Below are 19260 nucleotides of genomic sequence, written 5' to 3' on the forward strand. Positions count from 1 at the left end.
ATCTCAGCCATGAGGATTATCATCCTCATATATGTTACTGACTAGTCCATCTGGAAATTTTGTGGGCTTGTGTGTATACACATATGCAGACTCCATATTTTCTAAAGCAATGCCAAAGAATTTAAACAAAACATCACATATTTCAGACACAGCATCACTGGCACGTCCAACCTGGCTTTGAACATATACGAGACCATGTAAGCAATTGTTCCTGAGCATATCTATTCATCCTCTTTCCCCCTTTTTTACCCCCATAGGACTATCCCAACTGATTTCAGTCTCACAGGCATCTTCACAAAGAGTTTGTGATGCAGTGGTCTTCAAGCTCTGTAAAACTCCTGGAACAAGTATTTCTCAAGTTTTCTAAATCCACTGTCTATGAATGAGACACATTCCTAACAAGAAAAGTCAGATTCCTTTAGCTACTGGGGTCAACCTGAGCCATGGACTATCTTAAGTTGGGAGCTCAATTTCAAGGGCTTAGCTGCTCATAGGTATTATTCATATACTTACTCCAGAGCCAAATCTCATGCTCAGCAGGAATGCTAAACAGCTTCCCATTCATTCCTCAAGAGCTGCAATGGTGTCTGATCTGTTGAAATGGCACCTCAGCAAAATGGGGCGGGGGAGGGGGTCTGTTCTCAGAATACTTCAGTTACAGCAAACACTTGGTAGGGCTTAACAAAGCGATCATACTTTTTTTTTTTTTAAATATTTTTGTTGGCCTTCTGTACAACTGACAAATTTAATAATATACTTCAGGCCTCAGTGCAAAATACAAAACAGTTCACCAATTTAAATATTATTTTTAAGACTTGATTAAGGATTTGAAGATTCCAAAACTATCTATTAGGTCAGGAATAGGATGCATACATTTACAATGTATATATTCCAGCTAAGTCCATATGCTGCTTCCCTGTTAAACAACAGGTTGTCAAATATCATTGCATTCCCCTAACCCTCTGGTGTGTACATCAAGTTCCAGGCTTGGAACTCTATACCTCTTGGGCTAGCCGCTCTCAAAAAGACCCTGCATCCCACCACACGTCCACTGGCTAGTCTCAGCTAATCCATATAGCCACCGTAACACGCTGTCCTATATATTTAAGTGCCCAAGTCCTGTTGTTTAATATGATCCCAAGAGTCTTTCAGAGCTTCCTAAAATTCTAAAATAACAAGTTCCAGGCTCATTTTTTTTTCCATCTCTCCAAGAGTCATTTATTTCTCTAAGGAGCTATGGATCCCTCAAAGACAAAGCAATATTTAATCTAGATGCTAGAACTAACTATTAATTGGTACGTGGCTATCACTGTTTCTAGACCTTGTCAGTGTTTACATTAAATTTACATGAAAATCTTATGAATAAAAAGCAACTTACAGGCAAAGGAAACAGCTTCCCATTTACTTTTATACATAGACTATTGGGATAGTTGTCTTCTTGAGGACAACTTGTCTCTGCCAGGCAAAGTCTGCATTTAAAAAAAAGAAGAAGAAACCTCTCTTAAATAATGAATCCAAACATGTTTATGTTTTAAAATTCAGGGTCACATACACAAAGGTAACAAGTGTAAACTTATAGTTAGAAAATTTCAAACTCACCTCAGCTGAACTTGGACTGTATAATCTCTCCTACCACCTGGCAAAAAATCCCTGTTGGAAAGAGAAATAGAATAGGTTAAGAATATAGAATAAGATTCCACAGGAACACTATGGGGGGGGGGGAGTATTATTCATTTTTATTCTTACTTGTTAAAACATGAAATCTAGCCTGGCAACCGTATAAACCTTAATTAAAACACTCTGATGATAACGCTCATTGACTTTTAGTCATGTCTTTTCAGCAATTTTAAGGTATTTTCAATTCATAGGGACTCTGACAATACAGTATTTACTTCAATAGACAACAAATTTGTTAACATGAAAAGAAATATGCTAGGTTCTGAAAAAAATTAACAAATTAATCTGTACTTAACAGTTCTCCACTCTAAGACTCTAATCACTTGAAGATCTTGCTTGTTTAACATAAAAGTCCATTCACTAGATATTCTTACGATTTGAGTATTGTCGTCTCTCATTACATTTTACAGCTACCCAAGTTATTCTAATATAGAACTAATGCTTGCAGTATCAACTTCTCTATACAATAGCAACTTCATAATTAGTATTCAAATTAATACACATAACCTCTTGCACTTTCTAGATGAGAAACAGAGTTCTATATAAAACACCTCTGGCACCGAACTCTCTAAACCTTGCCATTCAAAATGGAGTCCACAGCAAAGTAGCACTAGTATCTTTAGGAGCTTGTTAGAAATGCAGACTCTCTGTCCCCATCCCAGATGTATGGAATTTGAATCTGCATTTTAACAAGATCACCTGGGGATACACCTTGTAGTTAACAAGGTATCCTTAGTCATTATCCTAAATCTTGCACTTTGTCAGAGAAAAGATCATTAACAGTAGTACCTAAAGTAGTACATTTTACCCTCACTTTATTCTAACTGAGATAGTCTGTTCATTGTTTCCAACTCTCTACCTTGATGGAAGGCAGTAAAGCACAGCAATGACCAGCATGAGCTTTATGGTCCTGAGCTAAAGGACCTTGGGCAATTACTTAACCTTTCTGTGTTTTGGTTTCTGTATTTGTTAAAGACAGAAAACTACTTGTGATGATTAAACATGTTAACACAAGAGCTGTGCTCAATAAGTGTGAGCAGCTGAGTACCAGTGTTTCCTCTCCTCCCACTGTCTTCCTTGCCACTAAAATGCTCCACTGTTCTCAAGTGTCTCTTCAAAACATTCCCATATCCTAGACAATACTGACCTCTTCTGAGCAACTCATATTATTCCACTCATTCAAATCAAGAAACATTTCCGTCTGGGCACTGGGGGCGTCAGAGATAAATAAAACACAGTATTTGCTTCAAAGGACTCATGACAGTAGGTAATATATATATATATATATATATATATAAACACACACATAACAAAACAAAAGTGTGATAAGTGCTATAGCAATGTGGAAACTTAATTTTTGTCTTAAAAGTTCAAGGCAGTTATCAGAAGACCAATCAAATAGGGTTTGTACAACAGTGGTTCTGCCTATTTCTATTTAGTGACCCCACTTGTGTTGTGATTCTCAATAGAAAAGTGAGGATCAATTAGAAATGCCTTAAGTATCTTGTTAGGTTGGGGAACATAATCTGAAAAAAAGAGAAATGACAGGAGATGAGCCTAGAAAAGTAGAAAGCCTATTCAGAATATAAGTTGCTAGAGAAAACTAATGGGAGATAAGATGATTAAAAAAAAAAAAAAAAAAAAGTTGGGCAGAGCAAAATGTAAAGAGCTGCCAGGCAATGAAGTGTGGACTTGACGAAGCAGCACTACCAGGTTTTTGAGTACCAAAGAGAAAAAAAACAGAACAGGCTATAGAAAGATCACATGATCAGCTAGGAACCAAAGTTAGGAGACCATTTCAATTGTATAGGCAAAAGAAGAGAACTTGAAAGCTATTTAAACACAAATACTGCTGAGAGATACTTCAGCATAGAGTATTCAGTAGACCTCAAAGCCTGACTAAACACAGGAAGGAAATGAGAGAAGAGGCATTTTTGGGTGGGTGCTCAGGTTTTGGAACAGTGCAGTGGGATAGTTGGTGATGCTACTCATTGGGATAAGGAGAAGTAGAGCAAGTTATAGCACCCCTCTTCAAGAGACCCATTGAGGTGGTGGTTACTCCAGTTTTACATATTGGATACATAAGAATGAATGAGGTTTAGTCACTACTCCAGCAGCATATAGACCTAGGTGGTTAAGCCAAAATTCACTTTTTTGTTGTTGTTGTTACTGGAGACTGAACCCAATGATACTTTACCACCGAGCTTTACCCTCAGACGTGTGTGTGTGTGTGTGTGCGTGTGTGTGTGTGTGTGTGAGAGAGTGAGAGAGAGAGAGAGAGAGAGAGAGAGAGAGAGAGAGAGACTGACTGACTCTCACTAGGGCCGTGCTAAATTGCTGAGGCTGGCTTTGAACTTGTGATCCTCCTGAATAAGGCTCCCAAATCAGGGATTACAGGCATGGACCAGTGCATTGGGCCAAGATTCACTTTCTAGTTGGTATTACTCTAAAAATTCTACTAGCTTCTTCAAAAGTAGAGTTCCATGGTTAAGTTATAACTCTGGAAAGTGATGGAGAAGAATCAATACAGTGTTATCAAAGTAATGGGAGATGGTCTATGAACAGTGGGATAATACCAAGAGGCCTTGTGTCCTGACAGATCCCAATGCTATCAATGAATGGGGACTACAGCAGGAAATACATCAAACAAAAATGTCCTTGAAGCCAATTTATTTTTCAAGTTTGTGTCACTGATATATGGAGTACAATCTGGACTACAGCAGAAAGTCAATAAATATGTGCTGCATAAAGGAACAAAAGACAAGCAAGTCTGAAAAGTAGGCAAGTTTAATTTTAGATGTGCTGTGTTTGATGTGCTTGTGGGTCATTAAAGTAGGCTCAATGAGAAAGGACACTGGAGAAAGATAGCGGTGATCTTCAACTTCCAATATAAAAATAAGAAAAGCACATACAAAGAAACTGACACAGAGTATCAAGAAGAGAATCACAAATTGATTTCTGAGAATGAGCAGGAAAAGTCAATGGGAAGACCTAAGGAAGAATGATTAGAAATGTGGTAGTACCAAATGGAAGTCCTAAAGTCAAGAAGAGAGCTGAGGCCACTCACTGATGGATCTTTACATGATATAATACAAAGCGAGGAGGGGAAGAGGGAAAAAAGGGAGGGAGGCAAGAAGGGAGGGAGACAAGGAAGGAGGCAGGCAAGGAGGAGGAAGGGAAGGAAGGAAGGAAGGAAGGAAGGAAGGAAGGAAGGAAGGAAGGAAGGAAGGAAGCAAGCTAGCTGAACCTGAATATATTCACATCTTTATACTAGACCTTATTATCTCTACAGGCAAAAGGGAAGAGTCAGACACACAGCAGTGGTTTTCAAATTTGCTCACAGGAAACGCCTAGAGAGCTTTAACGATCCCTGTTTTGCGGATATAGGTATAATTCAATAACAAAGCACATATACGGTATGTATGCATGTGTATGGGTTTGATCTCCAGCACCACAAAAACCACTGTCTATCCTAGGAGATTCTAATTTAACTGATATGGGATGAATCCTGGGTATCTGGCATGGACTGGATTTTCTTAAAGCTCCCCAGTTGACTCTAATATGCAGCAAGTTTGAAAACCATGGGGATAGGCATGGTTAAATGTTACCACAAGAAGCAAGCATGCAAATGAAACTTTTTTTTTGTTGTTGTTTGAAAAGCAGAAACTGTGATAATTATAATTATAATTATGAGGGGAACCATGGCTGTGGAGAAGTGATCAATTCCCAATTCCAGGGGGAACACAAAACCAGAAGATAAGCCTGGAGTATCTTGGATGTCAGAAAGTATAAAGGTGCTTAAAAGTGGATCTAGGAGGGAGAGAAACATTAAAAGGGCATTAAAACCAATTTGAAAGAATTACCAACAGCCAAAGGTAGAACAATTGAACCACAATATAAATCCCTATGGCACTGAGTTAAATCCATGGAACACCTATGAAACCACACTGATATGAATTCCTACATACATAAATAAGGGAGAAGGAACAGTTCTTTCCTACAAAAGAAAAGCTCCAATGTAGAAAAGAATAAGGACAATAGAAAATCATCACTGAAACATGACTATTTTGCTGAAGATAAGATTCACAAATGAATAATGAACTAGAGCAAAAGTCTGAGGAGCAACAGTATATGCCCACTCTCAAAGTATCTCCCCCAAGGTAGTTATTAATAAGAAACTCAATAACTACAGTGCAAAAATCTGGTACACAGTACCTTAACCAAACAACCAAAGTTAGTATCACCAAAAATAAAACAGATCAATATTATGTAGTCCCTGGTATGATACACCAAGAAGGGAATATAACTTGAGATATTATCAAAAATGCAAAAATTTCAGCAGTAGCAAAATAAAAGACATATACCGAAACTGAGGGCAGTCAACAAAATGCCTGACCAGTACTCTCCAAAAGTATCAGAAGTCAAAAAGACAAGGAAAAACTAAGAAACCTACTAAGTAAAAAAAGAAATTAAGGGCTGGGTATGTGGCTCAAGCGGTAGCACGCTTGCCTGCCATGCATGCGGCCTGGGTTCGATCCTCAGCACCACATACAAACAAAGATGTTGTGTCCGCCGAAAACTAAAAAAAAAAATAAACATTAAAAAAATTCTCTCTCTAAAAAAAAAAAAAAAAATTAAGATGATATCACAATTAAATGTAATTTAAAATGAGATCTAGAAACAGAGTTCATTAGTTGAAAAATTAGCAAAATCTGCAGTCTACAGTTAATATTATTGTATCAACATTAAAGTCAAAAGTAATATATGAACCTTGTTTGAAAACTAAAACAATTGAGCAAATATGAATATGGACTGGGTATTATCCGTATTAAGGAATTATTAATTTCAGTGATTATGTTCAAAATTAGAGCCGAATCTTGAAATATTTTTGGATTAAATTATATAATGCCTGTGATCTGCTTTAAATGCTTCAGGAAAAAAAGGAAGGAGGGAGTCAGATATAGACAGCCAAAACATTGATAATTATTAAAGCTTGGTAATAGGCAGCAAACTTTCACTTCCATTTATTATATGGATTTTTTTTTGCAGTGGGGGTTGGAAACTGGAGATTTATCCCAGGGGGCAATTTAACACTGAGCTACATCCCAAAGCCTTTATTTTTTCTATTTTGAGACAGTTTCACTAAGTTACTGAGGCTGGCCTTGAACTTGCAATCCTCCTGCCTCAGCCTTCAGAATCCTGAAACTATAGGCAGCACTAAGGGGATTTTTACCAATTTACTATGTAGCTCTGAAAAGGTTAGGCTTTGTAATTTACATGTGATGCATGTGGTCTTTATTTTTTGAGGGGGGATTGTAAACAGCCACTACTTTTAAAATAAATTTTATATTAGGGTTAAATATACAATAAAAAAATAACTTTTCCATTATAATCATTCTTAAGAGTGCAGGTCTGGTGGGCTGGGGTTGTGGCTCAGCTGCAGAGTGTTCGCCTAGCACAAGCAAGGCCCTGGGTTCAAACCTCAGCATCACATATAAATAAATAAATAAAAAGTGTTGTGTCCAACTACAACTAAAAAATTAAAAAAAAAAAAAAAGTGCAGGTCTGTGGCAGTAAGTACATTCACATCAGGCAACTATCACCACCATCTATCTACAGAACACAATTAATACTTTCAGTTTAAAATTAGTCATTCATGGGTTGAGGTTGTGACTCGGCAGTAGGGCGCTCACCTAGCATGTGCAAGGCCCTGGGTTCGATCCTCAGCCAACACATAAGAATAAATAAATAAAATAAAGGTATTGTGTCCAACTACACTAAAAAATAAGTATTAAAAAAAAACAAAATTAGTCATTCATTTCTTATTAGTTAACATATTCACATAATCCAAACACCAAATGTATACAAGAAAGATATAAAGAGTCCCCATAATTCTGCTCCCAGCTATCTAGTTCCTTTCTCCAGAAGCAGCTAGAGTTTTAAGTGATATGTTTACTTACATATTTATGTACTTAAAGCAAATTCTCCCACACGTTTAGAATAGCACAGTTTGCAAGTGTTCCTCACCTCATTTGCTTAAAAAATTTACCTTGAAGTATGAACCTCTAAATCTCTTACTCTAATCTCCTTTATTCAAAGCCAACCAACATCTCAGTCAAGTTTTCCCAGACTGTTACCACAGGTAACAGTTATCTTCTCCCTCCTATAAATCAGCTCATCTGTCATTACTAAACAGGTTCTTTTCATATGACCCCTTGCATCAAACACTTTATGAAAATGAGCTGATTTCCTCTTACAATTTGCACTAAACTTGGTAGAAAAGGATCATGTCATATAAAACATCTTATACCTAATGAACACTTAACAAACACTGCTCCTAAGTAAGAGCTTATCAAAAGAAAACAAAATTAAGAACTAATAATATAAAATATGATTTTTGTCTATTGTTAGTTGATTTATTAAATGTCCCCTATGATCCCTACAAGTTACCCTTTCTATGTGTGCACTACTCTCTGGGACCTCAATCTTTCCAGGGACAGATTATAAAATCATTGAGAATTTTGTTGAGACACATAATTTTAATAAAAATGATATAATTAGTCAAAGAATCTAAAGTTGTGTCCCAGAGTCTTCTACATAACAACAGTCCATTTTCAAGATACTCCATATTTAAGAGTTTAAGGTCCATAAATCTGAATCCACCACCTAGGGAGACTTAATATGCAGCTTACAGATTAAAGATGGCAACATCCGGCTATAAAAAACTTATAAAATTATGTTAAATATAGACTTTCCCCCCAAAGTTAGTAAACTATAGCACCTTATATAAAGAAGTTATTATTAACACCAAAAAATTATATATATTTTTTTTCACTTTAGCAGCTTGAAAATTGTAAAAGATAACTTTAGACTTCTCTCCTGTATCTTCTCAACTGATTTTCCTTATATTTGCCCTTTTCCTTTCCTATTTAGCAAGATTTGACCTTCCATTTCAGGATCTTTTTGCGGTCTTTGTCCAGTTTTAGTCTGGTGATAATGACCATGCTGGGGTGAATGCCCACATGGACAGCTCTTGTGCCATTAGCCTTTTCCCATCACCACATTCAATGCACATGACAAGTTTGTTCCTATAAATCCTAACTACTTTGCCAATCTGCTAGCCTTTACAGTGTCCTCACACAACCTGAACTTCATTATCCCTTTGATTGCACATAGATCAAAAGTTGTGCTTGTGCTTCTGCCTCAGCTCTCAGGAAGGAGGGAAGAACATAATCATCAGATGAACATGGGAAGAGGCATTAAGACACCTTTGAACAAAGGGTTGAACTTCATTTTGGCCGCTTCTGCTTCAGCAATGGCTACAAATAAGAATGGCTACACATGGCTTCCAGTTTTCAAGATGATTATGTTTAATTTGAAAAGTTTACCCTACAAATTACCTTCTCTTTCCTTTTACATCTCTTAGTTCATTTACTCTTTGCAAGTGTGTACTTTTAAGATTCTATTTTCCAAAATAGGCAAGGGTTAACAGTACTTTTCTAATTGCTTTTAGATTTCAAGTAATTTTTTGGTCAGTATTTTTTTAGCTTACTTTGCTCTAAACTTTAAGGTTTTTGTTCTTATTGAAAAATAAATATTAATTATGCTCACTTTACTTTAAAAAATGCTTCAGTTTGATATTATGAAGTTGATTGTAATCCTACCTTTGGGCTTTTATCACAAATTTTTATGTTTAATATTTGGAAAATATTTTTCATTTAAAAAACTGCTGCGCAATTAGGGGTGTAGTTCAGTGGTGAGATGCTTGCCTATATGTAAAAGGCACTGTGTCTGATTCCCAGCACTGACAAAACAGGAAAAACATGTGTTGCCAAATGTGACTTAAACAATTTAAAAGATAGTGAGGTTTCAATTCAAAAGTTAAAATTGTTGCTAATATAGAGTATTTATTAAATATTTGACTAATTTTCAAAGTATACTCCCCTTGCTTAAAAGAGAAATAGTCCAACAGTTATGCACTGGACAGTATACCCACAAAATTGTAATGCTGAAGCCCTACCAATGTGAGCATTTGAAGACAAGATTTTTTAAGAGGCAATTAAGGTTAAATGAAGTCTTGAGGGTGGGTCCCTAAACCAACAGGGATTGTGTTAAAAGGAAAAGACTCCAGGCATATACCTGGTACAAAGAAAAGGTCATGTAAGGAGATACAGCAAAATGGGTAAGCTAAAATGAAAGGCCTTAGAAGAAACCAAACCTGTCAACACCTTGCTCTTGAACAGAAGCCTCCAGAATTTTGAGAAACAATTTTCTGCTATTTAAGCCAACCTCTCTGTGCAGCCCTTTGTTATGGCAGCCCTAAAAGACCAATATACAACATTCAAGAAGAAACGTACTTCAAGCATTCCTCTTACCTTGATATGCATATCTCTCTAACTTGTTGAGGTGTCAGAGCAAAAATAAAAAACTTCTCTTGAAATCGCTGAATACTGCTTTGAACTGGGGAAAAAGAAAGAATATTTCAATAAAAAAATCAAAGGATGTCAGCACCTGTAATAACCTGCAAAATTTTGAAATGAAAATTATAAGTAATCAAGAATTTAGTGACCAAGAAATTACTAAACTGTACTGATCTTAGAATTTTGAGTGAAGTCACTTCAACTTGGTTTTAATTATTTTAAGCACTTAATCTTTATTCTAAAACACAAATTGTAATATACTATTAAAAATAACAGGGGCTGGGATTGTGGCTCAGTGGCAAAGTGCTTGCCTCACATATATGAGGCACTGGGTTCGATCCTCAGCACCACATAAAAATAAATAAATAAATGTATTGTCTCCATTTCCAAATAAAAAAATAACAAAATCCTTGTAAGATTGCATTTCATCCTTCCAATAGTACCATCTAATAAAAGTCTCAGGAAGTAAACTGTCCCCTGGGGGAACTCTATCTAAGTGTATTTTGTATTTCTTTGTTGTGCTTTGTATTTAGTGCTTTATATTTAGTATCTCTGAAAAATTTAAATCTCACAACTTCAAAGTTATGTAATAATTATGTATTAATTATTTGCTTACAAATTACCTACTGAATTCATTCTTCTTAATTCTAATATGAAAAGCTGAAGTGTATTTATGACTCCACAAAGTTCTGCAACAGATTTTTTTAATGTTTTACTGGTACATTATAATTATACATACTAGTTGGATTCATGACATATTTGTGTAACAGATTAATAGTGATGAATTATCCATTGATATTCTAGTACCCGTTAAAACAAATTCAAAAAGCTATTACAGAAATTTTAAGTCTTCTGCTTCCCAACAAGTATTGATTACAGTACAACCTAAAAATGGGCAAACAGCCCCTTGTGTATATCTGACCAAAATTTTCCTAGAACATGAGACTAAGTAAGATGCCAATTGAATATTCAACGTCAGAGGGCTTAACTATAAGTCATATTAACCTAAGAAAAATATAGTTTGAGACAAAGCATAAGCAATATGCTATAGCAATTATGCTCCCTAGATATCATCATAAAGTGATTGGTATTTTCTCAGATTACTCTTAAAAAAAGTGGGGAAAAACGGATGCTATTTATGTTGAAGGCCTAAAAATGAAACAATTTTAGGCTACCTCACAATTATGGGGCATAAAACACAAAGACACAAGCACAATCTTTTAAGTCTCTTCATTTCTTAAATTCTTACTTCATCCTTTCTTTCTTTTATGAATCCCAACTTTTCACTCTTACTCTTGGCTAAGATGACCAATGACCTCTTTTAGTTGTGAAATTCAATAACTTATTTTGAGACTACAAGTGAGCATACACTGCATTTTCTATCTTAGTTAATGGCCTGAGCACCCAGTCTCTCCAGCCAGAAACCTCAAAAGATCTACATACAAATAAAGCATTATTTAGAAAGCAAAAATGGAAGACTGAACAACAAACAAAACACTTGGAGAATTAAAGAATAATTCATAATTTTGAAGGAGGAAAATGACTTGATTTCAAATCAAACCCCAAGCAAAATAATACAAACAAAACTACCTAGTCACATCACAAAAATCAAACTACTAAAAATCAATGGCCATAAAATCTTAAAAACAGGCAAAGAACAAGAACATTCTACAAATAACAGCTATTTCTCATCAGAAGGAATGCAAGACACAAGACATCTCTAAAGTGGTGAAAAGAGCCTGGCGTGGTGGCACACGTCTGTAATCCCAACAGCTCAGGAGGCTGAGGCCGGAGGATCCCCAAGTTCAAGGCCCGTCTGAGCAACTGAGCGAGGCCCTAAGTAATTTAGCAAGACCTTATCTTAAAGTAAAAATAAAAAGAGCTGGGAATGTAGCTCGATGATCCCTCTGGGTTTAATCCCCAGTTCCCCCCAAAATTAAAACAAAGTGGTAAAAGGAAACAACAAAAACTCAGTATCTTTCCAAAACAGAGTGAAATAACTTTTAAGCTAAACAAAAGCTGTAAGAATTTGTTGTTAGCTGGGCACGGTGGCGCACCCCTGTAATCCCAACAGCTTGGTAGGCTGAGAAAGGAGACTAAGGAGGCATTAGGCAACTCAGTGAGACCCTGTCTCTAAATAAAACACAAAATAGGGCTGGGGATGTGGCTCAGCGGTTGAGTGCTCTGGAGTTCAACCCCTCTAAAAATTAAAAAAGATATTGTAACTATTTAAAGCAAAAGTAATGGCATTATAGACATAAAGATATAACAATAGCAAAAAAAAAATAATAATAATAAGTACGTATCTACACCTGCAAAGCTGGGCACAACATCCTCAGTGAATTCCCCATGATATATGCCGGTAGTTGAGGCCCCATCTGGATGACTACAGTTAACCTACCCAGAAAAATTCCCACAAATCAAGAAACTTAACATTTGAAATCATAATGTTTTCAGTCAGCATATGACACATACACATACAACTTGTTAACCTTCAACTTAATGTGAGTAGTTTATATCAGAACAGACATTATCTTTATTGTGCCTTTCAATAATATGCATTTTATCTATCATTTTTATCTTATTTTTTTATCTATCATTTCTTTCCTACCAAATTTTCAATCCAATTATTACCTCATGGTCTATGAAAAAAATGGATCTATTTCTTCACTATACATCTATCATAACTGGACTCCAGGAATTTACAACAACAAAAAATAGTGCATGTGAATAAAACCTGATTTGTATTGATGCTGACAATTTTTAGATTTCATGACAATAGCAGCCAAAAGCATGCTAAACTTACCATAAGGTAAATCTATGAACTGAATTGTAATTGTAATACAGATCATGAGAAAGAAAAGCAGAACCTAAAGTAGAGCATGCATGATATACAATTCTATTTATTTTCTATTTTCTAAACTTTGAGATCAGGAAAATCAATTCTGCAAGATCCCATGAATGGTTTTATTTTTTTTCTCACATTTTTAATTTGTTCTTTTTAGATATACATGACAGTACAGTTATAACAGCACAGTTATTTTGACATATTGTACATACATGGAGTATAACTTCCCATTCTTGTGGTTGTACGTGATGTGGCGTGTTATACCGATTGTATATTTCTATACGAACATAGGAAAATTATGTCCAGTTCATTCTACTGTCTTTCCTATTCTCATTCCCCGTCCCTTCCCTTCATTCCTCTTTGTTTAATCCAATGAACTTCTTGAATGCTTTTAATTAAAAACAGAGGGATCCCAGCAGCTTCTGAGGCTGAAGCTCAGGAGGATTGCAAGTTCAAAGCCAGCCTCAGCAATTTACAGAGGCCCTAAGCAACCCAGAGAGACCCTGTTTATAAATAAAATACAAAAAAGGGCTGGAGATGAAGCTCAGTGGTTAAGCACCACTGGGTTCAATCCCCAGTACCCAAACCAAAACAAAACAAAAAAAACCCACAGAGGGAAAAACCATCATAACTCAAGGATGTGAATTAAATATAGCTTATTCAAATCCTTTCCTTTTTCAATAACCTATCATAATGTAGATTTTATTTTCCTAATATAGCCACAACAATATTTCCCGTCATGCAGCCCTTAAACATTTTCTTCCAATTTAACAGGTTTTAAATCTGTTCTTTTGTCTAGATAATATATACCTAAACTTTTAAAAAGGATTCATATTAAATTATCTTTAAAAATTAAAATTGAAGAGAAAAAGACTGCCTCTGAGAGCAAATGAGAAATAGCTACTTAAGGGAGAAAAACAGAAGATTTTTGTTAGTTTGCTTTTTGATTAGAAAATTAAACATTTCTCTTTTTTAAATACATTTTTTAGTTGTAGTTGGACACAATACCTTCATTTTATTTATTTATTTTTTATGTAGTGCTGAGGATCGAACCCAGCGCCTTGCATGTGCTAAGCGAGCGCTCTGCCAATGAGCCACAACCCCAGCCCCTTAAACATTTCTTAATAGCAAAACTGGCTACAAAAAACTTTAATATACTAGACACCCATGTTTTCTAGATACCACAATTCATCATTTTAAATGCCAGGTTATTTAATTTTACTATTTTGAACATATATCACTCCAAACTGCAAAACTATATAATAATGTATATTCTTAAAGAGAATATACTCGTATTTTGTTGTTGTTGCCGTTTTATTTTTTTTAATGAAAGGGTCTTGCTAAGTTGGCTAAGTTGGCCCCAGATAAGCACAGCACCTTAATTGATATACAAAAACAATAACAAAAACAAAGATGGCACAGTAGTGCACGTAATTCCAGCAACTTGAGAGCCTAAAGCAGGAGGATTGTAAGTTTGAGGCCTGTCTGGGAAGCTTAGCTTACCCCATCTCAAAAAAACAATAAAAAATAAAAAGGGTTGAGGATATGGCTCAATGTAGAGCACCTGTGTAGCATGCATGAGCCCTGCGCTCAACTCCTGGTACCACTAAACAACAAAATCCTAGTAATGAACTAATTCTCTGTGTATAAATCAAGTCTGTACAGCCTGAGAATGTCAAGAATACAAACTTTCTGCAGGAGGCCCTGGGATCAACAACCAGCACTGCAAAAGAAGGAGTATGTGATTTGAAACGTGCACCTGAGAATCTTTTTTGACTTGATTCTCATTCCCAAATGTCAACAAGTTATTTCATAACAATGTTTAAATATTTTCATAAGTATTTTCAAAACTACAAAACCAAACTATTAAAAATTAAGGAAACTTCTGAATTTACGTTAACTGCTGCAGAAATTATAACACCACTAAAAATATTCAATCAAATGTTATCATTAGAAACATTAGAAAATTTTTCAATTTTTCTTTGGCAAATTATGAATCCGTTTCATGTTATTATAATGAAATACCTGATAATTAACTTACAAAGAAAAAAGATTTATCCTGGCTCACAGTTTTGAAGGCTTTAGTCCACAAATCATAGGCTCCGTTGTTTTGGGCCTGGGGGTTGTGGGGCAGACTGGAAGTGAGAGTAAAGTACTCACCTCATGGCCAGAAAAGAAAACAGGAAGAGGATGGCATGAGTCTTGGACTCCCCTTTCTGGGGCATGACCCACTATGACCTAAGGACCCAGCTCCCAAAGGTTCATAATACCATCTTGAGGAACAATCCTTCAGCACAGGAACACTACCAAGGACGGGGGATGGGAGGGTGGTGTTTGCTGCCCATATTCAAACCATGACACAAACCACATGGTATTTTACTGACATTTTAACTGTCTACCTCAAAGTCTAATAATTTTTTTAAACCCTTGAGACAGGGTCTCACCAAGTTGCCCAGACTGGTCTGGAACTCATGTTCAGGTGATCCTCCCACACACCTGGGATCATAGGTGTGCACCACCAAACCCAACTTAAGAGAAAATTGCTCATTTTTTTATCAATCTGACATAATGATATACTATAATTAAGAGAATCCCTTCAATGTCTCTTTAGGGAAGATAAGGTAAGAAAATAATGCTGGGTAGGAATTATAAAAAAACATACAGGTTTTGGTTTTGGGGGGGCAGGAGGTTGTGTGTGTGCATTTCTTGCATCCTAAGTTTAACTATAAGCAAAATGTAGAGTATTCTTAGCCACTCTTCAACACAAAATATCCCCAGCCATTGTTTTACATAAGCCAAACAAAAAAGTTATCTATATGCCCAAAATGCATGTTTTATTAAATTTATACAGTCTACTACTTTCCTTTAACCTTAGTGAGGTTAATTAAAGAGAAATTCTATAATAAATATAAGAAATTATTTTAAATTCCTATTTCTATTTCTGAACAATGCCAAAAAATAAAGAAAGAAAAGCATGAGGTCTTTCCAGAGTTCACCTCTTAGAACACCATTACAGCTATTAGAGAAAAGACACTGCTGCATCTTCTTTTATCCCCCAGTCTTCTTTCCAGAGAATCATATATGTTTCTGAAATACCTTCTATTGTAACCACTACCAAGAAACCCTGTATACTACTACTAAAAGGGGAAAAAGCACACTGACATATTTAAGTTTTCAAATGATTTAAAACTAAAAAGTCATCCCAGGATAGAAAACAATCTTCCAAATTAATCATAAAATGCTTTTTCCCAGTTTATGTCATCAATAAGTCCAATGACTACATAAATAATTTCATTATACACTAAAATTATGCTCTGGAAACATAGAAGTCAATAAGCTGGAAAAATTGTTAGTCATGGTAGCAACTTTCAGAACTATGATAAAATTTCTCAAATTTTCTGAGCAGTTATTGTCAAACTCCGTGTGTTACTTTGGGAAAATATTAATTATGAAAAAGGTATTTTTTTTTTTAGGAAAGCAGTTTAAAACTAAACAGAAACTTGGTTTTTTGTAAACATATCAAAACATAAAATCACAGACATGAGATCTACATCTGTTCTCATTTACACAGAACAATGACTCCTAAGCTATAAGAAGAATGTATGAGGAAATTCTAGCCAGAGAAATTAGGCAAGAAAAAGAAATGAAAGGCATACAATTTGGAAAGAAGCAAAATGATCTCTGTTCACTGATGTTATCTTTTATTTAGTAAACCCACACACATTTTTAAAAAGCTACAAGAATAAATACAGAAAAGTAGCAATATACAAAGTCGACACACAAATCATTACACTGCTATATTCTAACAATGAGCAATATGAAAGGAAAGTTATGAAAAAAAATCCATTTATATTTGCATTAGAAAAAATACTTCATAATACTACAGAGGTGAAAGACTTACATGACAAAAAGCACAAACCATGCTGAAACTAAAGGTAATATACACAAATGAAAACACACTCCACAATCATGGACTGGAACACAATATCATAAAGATTCCAATACCACCCAACACAATTCAAATGCAATCTATCTCAAAATCCCAGTGAGATTTTTCCATAAAAAGAAAAACCTGTTCTAAAATGCTTTCAGCATATCAAGGAACCCTGAATACTCAAAGCAATCTTGAAAGAGCACTTCATGATTTCAAAACTTACTGTAAAGCTATAGTAATACAAACAGTTTAGTATTGACATGAAGACAGACACCTGGACCAATGGAATACAAAACCCAGAAATAAAACATCTGATGCCAAGCCTGGTGGCACACGCCTGTAATCCCAGCAACTTGGGAGGCTGAGTGAGAAAGATTACAAGTTCAAAGCCAGACTGAGCAATTTAGTGAGAGCCCATTTCAAAATTAAAAAAAAAAAAAAAACATAAAAAGGGTTGGGGATGTAGCTCAGTGATGAAGCCTCTCTGGGTTTAACACCTGGTACAACTAAAAAATAAATAAATAAAAATAAAGCTTTTTGCATTATGTCAAAAATTTTGACAAGTCTGCCAAGTTCATTGAGAGGGAAAACTGAATATACACACACAGAAGAAAGTAAGTGGACCTTACCTAATGTTACATATAAAAATTAACTCAAAATGAATCAGCCCAGTAAAACCTAAAGGTATAAAACTTCAGAGAAAAACATAAGGCAAAATCTTCAAGACATGAGATTTGGCAATGATTTCTTGGATCTGACATCAAAGGCATAGGCAACAAAATAAAAAGTAGATGAATTGAACATCATGAAAATGTTTTAAATTTTGCATCAAAGACAAAAAACAGTAATCCACAGAATGTGTTAAAATATTTGCAAATCATATATCTGATATCTGTATATATCCAGAATATAAACAGAACTCCTAAAACTCAAAAACAAACAACAACCTAGTTCAAAATGAGCAAAGGACCTGAAAAGATATTTCTCCAAAAAACTACAAATGGTAGATAAGCATATGAAGAGGCTTGACATCATAATCATTACAAAAATGCAAATAAATGTAAGATGCCAGCTTAGGATGGCAACTATTAAAAAAAAGGAAAAAGAAATGTTAACAAGGATGTAGACTAAACCCCTGTGCATTGGTGGTAGAATATAAAATGGTGCAACTGCTATGTAAAATAGTGTGGCAATTTCCTCAAAAAATTAAAGAATTATCATGTGATACAGCAATTCTATTTTTGCGTATATAACCAGATAATTTAAAGGAATGTCTCAAAGAGATTTTTATTTTTATAAATTCACATTCATAGAAGCATTATTCACAATAGTTCAAAATTACAAGCAACTGAAGTATCCATTAGTGGATAAGCAAAATGTGGTAATGGAAGTGAAAATTACAACATCAACTAAAGTAGTCGTTTCAAAGCAGTAAGAATGAGTGGCAGGTAATGAAGTGGGGCATTTAAAAAGTTATAGTACTATAGCCAGGTGCGGTAGTGTACACCTATAATCCCTATAATCTAGAGGCTAAAGCAGGAGGATACCAAGTTTGAGATCAACCTCTCAGCAATTTAGTGAAGTCCTAGGCCACTTAGACCTGTCTCAAAATAAAAAATAAATAGGAGCCAGGCACAGTAGTTTCCAGTGGCTTGGGAAACTGAGACAGGAGGATAGAGAGTTCAAAGCCAGCCTCAGCAATGGCAAAAGCGACGCAACTCAGTGAGATGCCATCTCTAAATAAAATAGGGCTGGGGATTTGGCTCGGTGGTTGAGTGCCCCCGTGTTCAATCCCTGGTACCCACCACCCACCAAAAAAAGGACTGGGGACTAGGAATGTGGCTCAGTGGTTAAGTGCCCCTGGGTTTAATTCTCTGTATCAAAAAAATACAAAATAAAAGTTATAGTATTAGCCTTAAAAAGGAAGAAAATTCTGACATACACTACAACATGGAAGAACCCAGAGGACACATTAACTGAAATAAGCTAGTTACAGGAAGACAAATATTGCAGGAGTCCATTTATATAAAGTGACTAGTCAAAATCAGAGATAAAGTAGAATGGCTGGGGTTCAGGGTATAGCTTATTGGTAAAGCATGTAGTTAGCAAGCATAAGGCTCTGGTTCAATCCCCACCCCACCCCCCACCCCACCCCCCAAAAAACAGAAAAAAGCAGAATGGTGGCTGCCAAGAGCTGGGGAAAGAGGAATGGTGAGTTATTATTTAATGAGTACAGTTTTATGTTTTACAAGCTGAAGTGTACTGAATATGGTTGCTGGTGATAGCTGCACAAGATTACTAATGTACTTAATACAACTAAACTGTACATTTACAAATGGTCAAGACTGTAGATTTTATATGTAGTTTATCAAATTAAAAAA

The 19260-nt window shown here is 35.4% G+C and overlaps 1 protein-coding gene across 9 annotated transcripts in view; it reads right to left on the reverse strand.

Annotated features, from left to right (window-relative positions):
• Nucleotides 1-19260, reverse strand: part of Pias2 (protein inhibitor of activated STAT 2) — a 94957-nt gene that overhangs the window by 49732 nt on the left and 25965 nt on the right. For all 9 annotated transcript variants that reach the window (XR_006848210.2, XM_046428438.2, XM_046428437.2 and 6 more), the window contains 3 exons: nucleotides 10053-10137; nucleotides 1600-1650; nucleotides 1379-1469 (listed from right to left, as the gene is read on the reverse strand). Coding sequence is in view for 8 of the 9 variants with exons in the window: in XM_046428438.2 (XP_046284394.1) it covers nucleotides 1379-1469; nucleotides 1600-1650; nucleotides 10053-10137 (227 nt within the window). In the remaining variant the exon portion in view is untranslated. The remainder of the gene's footprint in view (nucleotides 1-1378; nucleotides 1470-1599; nucleotides 1651-10052; nucleotides 10138-19260) is intronic.

Source organism: Marmota monax, unplaced genomic scaffold (assembly GCF_021218885.2).
Source record: "Marmota monax isolate L192 unplaced genomic scaffold, Marmota_monax_Labrador192_F-V1.1 WCK01_AAM20220418_F8-fsc00031, whole genome shotgun sequence".
NCBI lineage: Eukaryota > Metazoa > Chordata > Mammalia > Rodentia > Sciuridae > Marmota > Marmota monax.